Consider the following 12,761-nt stretch of genomic DNA (forward strand, 5'->3'; position numbering starts at 1 on the left):
GTGTAAACACATTATATATACTTAAGCCTATTTACAGAAATACAGGCTCATAAATAAGGAGCAGCTGATGTTCAAGTCGAACGAATTGATCAGAACAAATTATATCTGGTGAAACGTAAAAATGTTTTTGTTTAGGATACAGTCTGATTAACTTGTGTTGTGGAACCACAGCACACCAGGTAACTACTGACGAATTATGTTTAGTGGTAGAATGTTACATATACATAAATATGCACATGCGCAGCACATGTTGTGAGGTTATTGTTATTCAACGATTTCAGTTTAGTTCTGTGACCGTGACCGTGAAAGCTGTGAATTTTTGTTTGTTATTAATCTGATGAAATGACTTCGTTGTTTCAAGAACCTATATCCACACAGAACCTGCTCGTTTCATTGAACGCTATTTTTCAAACTGGACTTGTGGCTTTCATCTGTTTTCTGAATATTAGTGCCTTAGTTTCATTGATTTACAGAAACCATCGTTGTTCAAATGTATTGACCACATTTGTGATTCTCCTGGTCGGACTTGCATACTACTGCTGTTGCATTCCTTCTTTGAATATCCTCTTAGCTGGAAGTCAGTCGTCAGTTTTTCCTGTTGGTCATCGATGCCAACTTCAAGATTATTTTATAACACAATTTGGTGCTGTGCTAGTAGGCCAACTAACTCTCAAAGTACTGTATCCATACATAGTGCCTAAAGTGCCACGAGGTGTGTATGTTACAGCTGTAACTTTTATTGTTGGTTTACTCTTCCCCCTGTTGCTCTGTGGAATTGCTACATTGTCATGGTATACTCCACAGGTTCAAATGGATTCCTCTTACACTTTCAAACGTTACACTCTGATTTTAGACAGCATGAATTCATCTCAGATGCAGTTTAGAATGGGTTTAAATATGTGTGTCTACAAGCTCACAGAGCCTGTTATTATTTACCAAGTTTGTCAATATACTCTAGTTTTCTTACCTTTTGCCATCATCATCTTAACTGATGCTTGTTGCAAGATTAAAAGAATGAGAAGAAAAAATACTTGGTGGATCAGTACTTGCAAGGAACTAAGTACTCAAAAACTACCAACCATCTCCTCAAGTGGATGCTTTATTATTTCGAAAGGTGGGTAAACTTATTCAAACACATTTACGATCAAAGACAGTTGTTTCATTCATAAATTAAACGAAGACCTTTTTAAAAAATTACTTTACTGTTTCACCTTTCTTTTTACGTTGTGATTTGAATTTCAAATTGTTATTTTTGTTTCACACAAAGCATCAGTAGTTAAAGTGGTTTAAAGTTTTGATTTTCGCTATTTCTTCCCTTTCACGTTAACCTAAAGAACACCGTTTCACCGTTTTTTGTTTGTTTGTTGTTGGGTTTTTTACTTCTATTTAAAGATAACTGTTCTCTTTAAAGTTTTCATTCTGCCTCTGTCTGAAGTTATGCAATATTGGCCCGGCATGGCCAAGCGTGTTAAGGCGTTCGATTAGTAATCCGAGGGTCGCGGGTTCGAATTCCTGTCGCACCAAACATGCTCGCCCTTTCAGCAGGGGGGGGGCATTATAATGTTACGGTCAATCCCACTATTCGTTGGTAAAAGAGTAACCCAAGAGTTGGCGGTGGGTGGTGATGACTAGCTGCCTTCCCTCTAGTCTTACACTGCTAAATTAGGGACGGCTAGCGCAGATAGCACTCGAGTAGCTTTGCGCGAAAATCAAAAACAAACAAACAAAGTTACGCAATAAGTAATTTTGGTTGTGTTATATATATATCTGAATTAAGTAAGTTTTAAATATCTATATTTTATTTTACATTTATACTAAATAAGTTTTTTAACTTAAATGTGTTTTAATTTAATACGTGTGACGTAACAACAGATTTTCATCCCCTCTTTATCTAAGTAACTGTAATAATTCGTATAGTTTCGTTTTCAAATTATTCAAGTGAGCCATGATGTCGCACAGAAAGTGTAAATCACATTGCCAAGTTTCAATTTCAGGAAAATTTTCAATCTTACCTTTTTCAACAGGATACTCTTTTATTCGAGAAAATAAGGAAATAAATCATTCCAAGACTTTTCCTCTACTTAACCATCTTGCATTTGCAAAATCAGTAAGATCATCAAAATTACAGTCACTGCTTTTCATCAAAGACTCAACAAACTGTCGATGGATGAGAAAGCTTCCACTTCTAATATAATTCACAATTTTTACAATAATGTCCATCAATTTTTCAATTCATCACTTGTAGACATCTGAGCACATAAACTTTCCTGATGCTGCTTCAAAAGAGAAACAAATGCTAATTTTGCACCAGTCATGGCGGGAAAACCGTCTGTTGTGACAGAAACCAGTTTTATTTTTAAATTCAGATTGAATTTTTTTGACATTTCAAGAAATTTTTCAAAGATATTTTTCTACATGTTCGACTTCGTAATCTACAAAGGCTAAACATTTCTTACCTCACTTGAAGATCTGAAGTTACATATCGAAAACAAAATATCAACTGTGCAGTGTCACTAACATCTGTTGACTCATCTAGGGCTAAAGAAAAATACAAACAGTCTTTTAGTTGTTCAAGCAACTGATTTTCTATGTCTTTCGATAACTAGCATTTTGAGTAAAGTTGTTTTTCGACTTAATTGCAAATTATTTACCTTTTGAAGAATATCATCTTTTATTTTTGAATCATAATTCTCCAAAAGAGTTTGACCACAATCAATATATTTCGTTTACTAGTTTAGCATCAGAAGATGATTTTTTTTTTTTTTAGCTAGAATCCAAGCTACTTTGTAGCTAGCGAACATAACTAGTTCTATGGATGATAAAATTCTTTTTAGGCCTCCACTGTGTTCATAAAGTAGTGCACTCAGACGACTAATTTCATTCATACGATTTTTGCTATCAATTTATAATTTTACATCAAATTATTTGTGAAAATTGTTAGTGTTGCTTAAGGTTGTATACTTTATTATTCCTAAAAACTTTGTTACACAAAAGACACACTGGCTTATTATTTGCTTTAAACACTGCAAATTTCAACTCACAACTTTCATTAAATTCTCGTTTCACATTTTTCAAGTCACGCGCCATCCTCTTTTCGGCAGTAATGCCAGGATCAATTAGATTGTCTTTACTTTCTGAGTGTTCACCATCATCTGGATTCTTTCATTTTTGATTTATTCACGTATCTATATCATGGGATTGAAAACAAAATATATTTAAACACTTGAAAGTTGTACAATAAAAATATGTTTACGAGTGCATGCAAAACAACGCACACTCAATAACAAACATTTAAACCAGACTGACGTTACAAAATGGGCGGAGTCTGTGGCAGTGATGAAGCGCGCGACATTAACGATGACGTAAGGCAGTGCAGTTGCTAATTACCAAATTTGCGATAAAAAATAAATGATGGAAAAAAGTTGATTCCTAAAGTCGAGCTGGCCAGAATTTTTCTACCCACTGATCACATGTGGTCAGTGGCCATGGAGTTGCCTACCCCTGATCTAGAGAGAGGCCTGCAACGAGTCTTACTCAAACTGGCCCTTTTGTGATAGGAGAGAGTTCGCGAAAAGTACCTAGGCTACAATGCATACTATAATCAGAAAGAATTTCAGTCTTGAAACGAAACTAACAGACCATGAGTACATCAAAATAAAGCTTCGAGCCATACTTTTCATTTAGTCATCTTATACCAAAAAGCAGCTAGAGAATAACGTAGATACTAATGCTATTCTATGCATAGAAATATTAGTTAAGTCGCTGAATTAAATCATTACGAATGTCTGAGCGATATGAATGTTATCATTGGGACTGGAAGACTGTCGTTCTGCTACACTAGATGGATTATGGAAAGTTTTCAAGTAGGTGGGATGTGCGTTGAACATGATAACTTTATTACGGAGCCTTTCACAATGGCAACTACACTACAGAGATACTGTCATATGCATGGCCGTTAGGTACAACATAACTGGACTTGATGAGATGAACTCTAATGATATAGTGAAGTTCAAAAGTCATTGTAATTTTACGTGGTTTGTAGACTTATATTAACTCAGTAAGGTTAATTGTTGGAATTTTTTCATAAACCTCCAATGAATTTTTTTTCCTTCAAAAGTATTTACTGAATTATTCACATCAAAGATTTTCAAAGTGTAACACTTGGCAAAATATTTTATAACTTAATTGAAATTTAAGTTAGCGGAAGAAACAGTGTCTGAAGATTGATAAAAAATCTCTAAAACCATCTCATTCTACATGAGAAAAATGAAAGTGATTCAGAAAATGGCATTTGGAACAAAAATATTTTAATGAATGTGAAAAAACACTATCTTAAAAGGCGATGTATTGATTCTGTTTGAGTTCTTAATTTTTAAGTTTATTTCCACCACAGGGTTCCAAAGTTCTTGTTTTCTAAAGAATTCTTATTCATATTCAATATATTTAGCACAACGCTTCTTCTCAGTGACGTGAAAATTACATGCGATTGAAGATTACAGGCAGGTTTTCACTTAAAACAAAATATAGTCTACGCGACTACGACTCCGAGGGCGAAACAGTAGATTCAAAGATGAGAGACACCACATAAATAACAATAATATTGTTGTAAATAATTCAAAATTAAATTTTACCAGTGAAAAGTAAAGACATTGTTGACATAAAGTACGATAAAATCGAAGAACTCTTCAACTAACATTCACTATAAATGTTGGTAAACAACAAGTCGCCAACCAAATTAGAACCCTCATTTATTCATTTCCCTTGTCAAAGTGTTACATCAACCACATTTATTGTAACGTTTCTTATATGTGCTTCCTTTACATTCCAGTAAGAAAGTAAGATATAAAAAGGTTATAGATCCTACCTTTCTTCACAAAAAAGTGCAACTATTCATCCTTACTTCATTATTAAGTATACTAATACTTAATAGTAGAGGTCAACAGGGTTACTAAATAATTCACGCGCCAAAAACCACAATAGAGAATTTCTAAGCGAAAATGATCATTTCAAAGTATTGATTGCGATATATTATACGCATATTTACTAATAATAACATGCCAGAAATGATGCTGACGTTGCCTGAATAACAGTTCAAATATTTTCAAAACAGCAACTTTTTTATTTACTTCTACTATCACTACAATAGTTCTTCAGTTCACTTGAATGTTCTTTGAGTATCCACTTGCTTCCCAGTGACACAGCGGTATGTCTGCGGACTTACAAAGCTAAAATCTGGGTTTTGATACCCATGCTGGCCAGAGTACAAATAGCGCATTATGTAGTTTTGCGCTTAATTACAAACAAATATCCATTTTTGATATTCCAATAGATATATACTGATTTTTTTATAAATGGTAAAGATAACATGCACATACTTAAATATCGTTCAACCACACAGATGACATATCGATGGATAGACATGCGACAGTTTCTAAAGGTATAACATTAAAAATAAACAAACAAGAATACTAACAAAAATATGAATAATGTAAGGGTGTGTGTTTCTTTTATAGCTAAACCAATGGTAATCGAACCTCCTGTTTTTAGCGTTGTAAGTTTATAGACTTACCACTGTTCCAATGGGGTACAATAAAATCAGCATCCTCCTACAAAATGTAATAAAACAAGAATTAAAACCATAGTAACAAAATTATCAAATTTAGTCCTTGTTTTGCAGTTTATATACTTGTCTGTAGACCAAAGTAATGATCATATTTTATAAATTTGCGATTATGGTTTTAATCTTTGTAAAAGCTACAGGTATCATTGATATGGCTATACTGGAAGTTTATAGCCCCTCGCTAGTACAGCGGTATGTCTACGGATATACAACGCTAAAATCAGGGGTTGGATTCCCCTCGGGGGGCTCAGCAGATAGCCCGATGTGGCTTTTATATAAGAAAAACACACACATATTGAAAGTTTACAGATGTTGTGTCCATTTTATGAACATATAAAAACTGCGCAAATAAATAAAAAAGTACTATTTTAATGGAAAGTATGGATTATTGGATTATTCGTAAAATTACTAAAAGACATATTTAAAACAAAATAAATGCTGCAGTAAAAAATACAGGAACAAGTAAAGTAATATTACATAGATATATTTTAAAACGATTTTCAATACCAACATTGGTTACCATTATGATCAGTATTGAAGTGATGTTGTTGAACACACTTCGCACTTTCGCCTGGAGGGTAGTTATAATAATGACAATAAATTATTTTATTTAGATCAAAGCCAAGATAAAGTTATTTGTAGGGGTAGCTGTTGATTTTTATTATCTTTCATCTTGTTAGGGGCCCGGCATGGCCAAGCGTTAAGGCGTGCGACTCGTAATCAGAGGGTTCACAACCCCGTTGCGCCAAACATGCTCGCCCTTTCAGCTGTGGGGGCGTTATAATGTGACAGTTAATCCCACTATTCGTTGGTAAAAAAGTAGCCCAAGAGTTGGCGATGGGTAGTGATTACTAGCTGCCTTCCCTCTAGTCTTACACTGCTAAATTAGGGACGGCTAGCACAGATAGTCCTCGAGTAGCTTTGTGCGAAATTCAAAAAAACAAACAAACAATCATCTTGTTAGTAGTTACAAATTAACGACAGTCATACCTTAGTGGTTTCTGCCACTTACCCAAAGAGTGCATAATATGCTATTTTGGTTGAAAGTACCGAGAAACACAAAATGTAATTGTTTTATTAGAACAGCATGAATTTGCATAGGAAGGTAAGGTGATAGTCTAGTCTGGCTGTTTGGGCGCTCGATTGTGGGTCATGGATTCGAACCTTATCACCGATCACTGATCAGCTCATTTCGAAATTAAAGACAGCTAGAACAAATAATTCGTGAGTAGCTTTTCACAAAATTATAAATACGATAATAGAAACCCTGGAATAGTTACTATCAACAAAGGCTAAACTGGTTGAGAAAACAAATGTGTAGTACAAACTTTGATAACTCACAGACACGAAATCAAGATAACTCCATCTAAGCATCGTAAATACAACTTTACTTTGTAGAAGAATGCGCTGAAATAGAGATACATACTTTTCTGTTATGATTCCAACGTTAACAAACCTCAATTAAACGTATAGGATATTTAAAGTATCTAAAAACCTGGGTCAGGATTTGTGTAGTCGTAATTAGTGGTATGAGAAACCTTATGTCGTAAAAGGAATTGCATGCTGAAGAAGGGGCTTGAGTCAGATTTTTTTATTTCAAGTTCCGTCTTTTATCTTATTTGCTCTGTTTAGTGAAAAGCCTCATTGGGGTTTTTGTTTTGTCTATTTAAGACAATTAATTCCCAGATTTTTAGCGTTTGAAGTCTGTAAACTTATCTTTGTCCCACCATACATTAGATTGTTTGACAATCAAAATAATACAGGTACTAAAGACTAAACATAACAAAAGATATTGCATTTTAAATAATGGAATGAATAAAGATACCTACACTTGTTCCACATTTAAGTTATTCTCAGTCTTTGTTATATTACTAGTCAGAAAAATAAAGGAAAAGGTTTGGTTTGTATTTCACGCAAAACTAAAACTGCACGTAGGGTACCTGCACTAGGCGATCTTACTTTAGCAATAACAGACTAGAGATAAGGTAGCTAGTCATCACCACCCATCGCCAAATCTTAGGTTACTCTTTTAACAACGAATAGTGGAATTTACCGTTATACTGTAACGGCCCCACAGCTAAAGGCAAGCATGTTGGGTGTGAGGGGATCGAACCTACAACCCTCAGATTGCGAGGTGAGCACCCTAACCATCTGGCCAGAAAGGAAAAAGAAGTTCCCACAATTAATAACTGAATAAGTGCTAGTTAACATACATAAATACAATTATGAGATGGTATATATAGGTAGCGAATATGACCTCAGTAAATTTACTATTGTAAAAAAAATGCAAGTTACACCAAACTTACTTAGTCTCTAAACATTTTAAATTTCCATGAGTTGCTGCTTCTTATTGCTTAAGTCATATAATTAACAAAATTCCATTAAAATGCTAAAAACTCCTGCTTTCTTTCAGTATAGTCATTTTTGTGCTATATTATTACCTCCACCTAAATTAATTATCAGTCATCATAAGACAGAAATTATAAATCTATCTTGTTACCAAGTAAATTTCTTACATATTTCACTGTATATCACATTTCGATTTTTAACAGTCTTGCTCGCTCAATAATGAATTTTTCATATGTATTAATTATTTATCTACTACTACAGTATTACAGTCTATACATCACATGAGCTTTTATGCATAGCTATAGAGCGTTAACTCCAAGTTAGAAGAAAACGATTTATTTACAATAATATTTTACATAAATAGTATGACTACCCGTCAGTATGGTCTCTTCGTAGTAATACAAGTTAAAAGTGCAGTTGCTAACTTTCGATTTGGGACTTGCGGAATTATATATAGCCTTCTTGTCTGTTTCTGTTCTAAACATCATACGAGTAGCTTTTTTTTGTTTGCTTCTTTGGAGAACACAAATCGTTCCTTCTTCAAAACATCGTATTCTTTGGAGAACACAAAAAGTTCCTTCTTCGAAACATTGGATCTACATAATTTACCAGTTTCGCTGCATGACTACTTCTCTTTAGGTATAAGCCAGTCCGACACTGAAAAATTGAAAAGGGTAGATATGGAGAGAACTGCGAGGAAAATAGTGAGGGTGGTTTTTTGTGATTCTAAATAAAGTTAGTTAATTTTGTAGCAAAAAGAAAAGGAATAATAGTCCGTATGGCGCTGAATCTTTTCTAACTAAACAAAATAAATTGTTTTTTAACTAATGTCTGAGAAAGAAAAAATATTATTTTATTGACGACAATATTAGGAACAAGTGTTTATCGTCATTTTGTATGAGACTAAATAAGTGTTATATGATTCAACAGAAATGTGTTATTGTGTAAATGTACAACTATAATAAATACAATACACATAACTCTGGACAAGAATAGTAAACTAAAACAAACTAAACAATATAGTAAAGTAAAACAATGTAAATATACGGACATACATAAATAATTTTATACATAGGTATGTGGGTGTATATATATATACACACGCAAATAAAAATATGTTAATATACATACATATAATCAAGTAACAGTACATATCGCTCAAAACAACAAAAATATAGCTTAAATAAAAATTATAACAAGGTAATCAGTCATTAGGAACAAAAAAAATCCTGGGTACCACGAGAATATTTATTATTTCATTCGAAAATTTAACTGTGTTTTTAGGGTTTTTCCTTTTTTAATCTGCCTTATGAGACGTAAGCTGAAACAAAGACTGTCATGTCATTTTTTTTTTGTCCCACGATGGGTCAACGCTAAACTTACGGACTTAAAACGCAAAAAATACGGGGTCGATTCTTTGTAGTGAATACAGAAAATAACCCAATGCGGCTTTGCGCCAAGACAAACACGATGATATCTTCCATATTTTTATGGATTGGACAGTTGAAATGTCTTTGGATATAGAAGTCTTTGTTAATATCGCGAACAAGACATGGGTGTTTGCGATACCCATCCTCCAGTAATCTTGATGTCTCTCTAATAAATACCCACATTTAGTATAATGGATAGAACAGATGATGCATTGCTATGTGTAAGTGAAGTGTTCCTTAACGTGGTCAGTGTAATTTTGTGTGGATAAAGTTGTGGTGTTATCAGTATGTTTGCTTGCACGTGAGAGATGCGCTTAATTGACATGCTTTCGTAATAGGCGACAGTCCTGTGTCAGTTATGTGTGATTTGGGGTGTATCAAATCTTTTAAATTCCTGTCACGTTTGATAGACACAAAAGAAAGGAGGGTTACGAAAAATGTTCGAAGAAGGTGGATCACTTATCAGAAGAATGAAGTTATTCTATATAATTCTCATAAAATGTCTGTTCGAAGGATGGTATTATTTGTTTGAAGTTATGTACAAAACCATACAATGCTCTGCCAACCATACGTAACGAAACCTGGTTTCTAATGTTTGTAAATCAACAGACATGCTGCTGTACCATTGGGAGGCTGGTAAGATAAGACTGTTTAGTGCAGGCCTTATTATTTAATTTATTCTTTTGTGTCAATATTTAATGATTTTTCAGTTTTCATAACAAGAGTGTTAAAAGTTAATCATTTAAAGGTGATAGTTATAACATTTATGGTCACGTAACTCAGTAATTGTCGTACGTTATGTGTGTGGTTTAATTGTTGTGGTACTGTTGACGCCAAGTTACTCGAATGTTCCATAATATCCTCGTTACTTTAAGTGACTGTTATTACACAATAGCGTCGCTCACGTAGTTTAGAGAAAGTTCGAGGCCTCAGTGAAGAAATATAAATAGAGGTAGTCATTGGAGCAAACGTCTTAGTTTCGATAATAAGCCTTTAGAAATGAGAGTTTTAGTTTTTATTGACGGTTTGTTTGAAGTTAAGCACAAAACTACACAATGGGTATCTGTGCTTTGCCCCCACGGGTATCGAAACTCGGATTCTAGCGTTGTAATACATTGCCACATGAGAGGCTTTTATGAATGGAAGGATTTGTAGTTGAGGTTCGCGTGACTATTCATAAGATTGTAGCATATATAATGATTTAATGTTACAGTCACTCCCACTATTCGTTGGTAAAATAGTAGTCCAAGAGTTAGCAGTGGGTGGTGATGACTAACTGCCTTTCCTCTAGTCTTACACTGTTAAATTAGGGACGGCTAGTGCAGGTAACCATCGCGTAGCTTTGCATGAAATTTAAAAAAAAACAACAACAAAACATTTGCGTTCCTTAGACATTTCCGTATTTCTTAATTAATCAATTCCAAACCTGACACAATGTGGTCAAGATGTGGTTGAAGTGGTGGATCCTCCATCTAATTTCTTATTGATAGAGTTCTTGAAAATAGTATGTCTTTATTTAGAGTATTAGTACCCGTATATATTTTTATTGCACTTTTACTGTTTATTATGTTCAAAAACAGAAGATAAATTTTCTGTCGTTTGTTACAAATTAGTTTTTATTTCACTCTAGTTAGTGTTTCTATAAGGTTGTTTTCTCTTCTTGATGTAGGAGTACCATCAGGCCTTAATTTTCCAAAACAGGGATGTCAGAATGACTGCCAAAAGGATATCCTCATACGCATGGCTCTCTGTCAAAACTTCATTTGGTTTTTGATCTTTCGTCCGCTGTCAATTTTACACGCCTACCATCTTAGTTCTGGAGAACAAACAGAGGGTTATTTCCTGGATTTCGGAAGCCATCTAGCATTGAGTTTTACAGCGATAATTTGTCCTTTCTCCTCTACAACTGGCTTGTTTGAACACATCTTTCTTCCCAAACAATAAAAGGCAGAACCTGACAGTATGGGAAATTCTTTGAAAAGAATAACCACACGATAAAAAATTCTAAGTTTTGGGCTTAGTAGTTAAACAACTGCTACTCTTTCACTCTTAGTGTCTTGCAAATTCAAACTCATTAAATTGTAATGAGTAAACTGTAACTAACTGCATGAAAATAAAATTCAAGGATAACAAATATTATTTTAAGTTACTTTTGTAAAAAAGGGGAAGAACACGGCAACTAAAAATTAGTACAGTACTTGTAACCCTACTGTTGTAAAACTGGGTATACATTGAAATGGTGATTCTTCAGTTACATGTAGTCATTTATTTGATTATGTTTTTATTAAGCACAAAGCTGCACAATAGGCGAATTATATCCTGCCCACCGCGTCATAAACCTTCAGACGTAGGAATAGATGCAAGGCATTTGGTAATTTTTAACTTGAGAAACCTTAAGAGATATATAATCTAAACAGTGAAGTCAAAGAACCCAACATTCTGACCCAGCCGTTCATAATAATTTTTAAGTATTAAACAAACTGGCTGTAACAAGTCAGTAACCTTCTTAACAGAATAGCTGAATGGTACGGTTAAAATATCCCCGTAATTGAAAGTGCAGCATATCTTGTCTCGTATTTACGATTTCCCAAATCGCAGTTCTTTGAACTAACAACTAGGCTATGCCAGGTCTGTTTATGTTAGACAGCTCATATCACTTTAGTTTTCACTGGAGGGACTCTTTAATAGCTACTATAAGAAAGTTTTTCAATATAAAACCTACTTATAGAGCGAGAGGTTTTACTATGCCTCCACCGGAACATCCAAAAATGTTCTAAAACATAATCAGACATATCTACGAAGCTAAGTTTTAAAACAAAATCTGACTCAATCTTGAATGAAAGTTTCTATATTCTGTTAACAGTATCGAGGAACTTAAGTTTTTACTGTCATACAATGCACTATAATAATGAAACAAACATTAATTCGTATGCTGAGGCCTAGGAATGGTCAGGCAGTTAAGAGTCCATATTGTTTATCTATGGATTTATATTTTTTTCCCAAAAGAATTAATTTACAGAATAAATGAAATACTATTGAATAGTCTAGATTAAATAAAAAGATAAATACTGCAAAAGCTACGTAATTTTTTTACACCATTTAATATATTTTTACAATTATTATAGACTTTTTGCACATGAAATGTATTAAAAAGAGGGGAGAATAAAAATATCAAACAAGTCAAAAAATCTCGTCATGTTTGTCAGATAAAAAATCCTTCATTTACTTTCAAGAAAAGTGAGTTTTTCAATGAACAATATTTCACGTTCACAAACAACTTTGTACTCGTATTCAATATTTAATCTTCTATAGAAAATAACACTAACTACTAACAATAGTACAACTAAACGTGCGCCTTCAAC

The 12,761-nt window shown here is 33.7% G+C and overlaps 1 protein-coding gene across 1 annotated transcript; it reads left to right on the forward strand.

Annotated features, from left to right (window-relative positions):
- Positions 1 to 285: 285 nt before the first annotated feature.
- Positions 286 to 12,507, forward strand: LOC143236272 (uncharacterized). Its single transcript, XM_076474539.1, has 2 exons — positions 286 to 1,114; positions 11,069 to 12,507. Exons 1-2 carry the CDS (start codon positions 343 to 345, stop codon positions 11,341 to 11,343), a joined length of 1,047 nt encoding a protein of 348 aa, XP_076330654.1. The 5' UTR covers positions 286 to 342; the 3' UTR covers positions 11,344 to 12,507.
- The last annotated feature ends 254 nt before the right edge of the window (positions 12,508 to 12,761 follow it).

This window comes from Tachypleus tridentatus, chromosome 2, assembly GCF_004210375.1.
Source record: "Tachypleus tridentatus isolate NWPU-2018 chromosome 2, ASM421037v1, whole genome shotgun sequence".
Classification (NCBI taxonomy): domain Eukaryota; kingdom Metazoa; phylum Arthropoda; class Merostomata; order Xiphosura; family Limulidae; genus Tachypleus; species Tachypleus tridentatus.

What these genes read in the sequence shown, in the direction of transcription:
- LOC143236272 (XM_076474539.1), top strand. Translation starts at nt 343, where the DNA reads ATGACTTCGTTGTTTCAAGAACCTATATCCACACAGAACCTGCTCGTT. An exon ending in ATGCTTTATTATTTCGAAAG is followed by an intron (nt 1,115 to 11,068) that starts GTGGGTAAACTT and finishes TTCTTGATGTAG; the next exon opens with GAGTACCATCAGGCCTTAAT.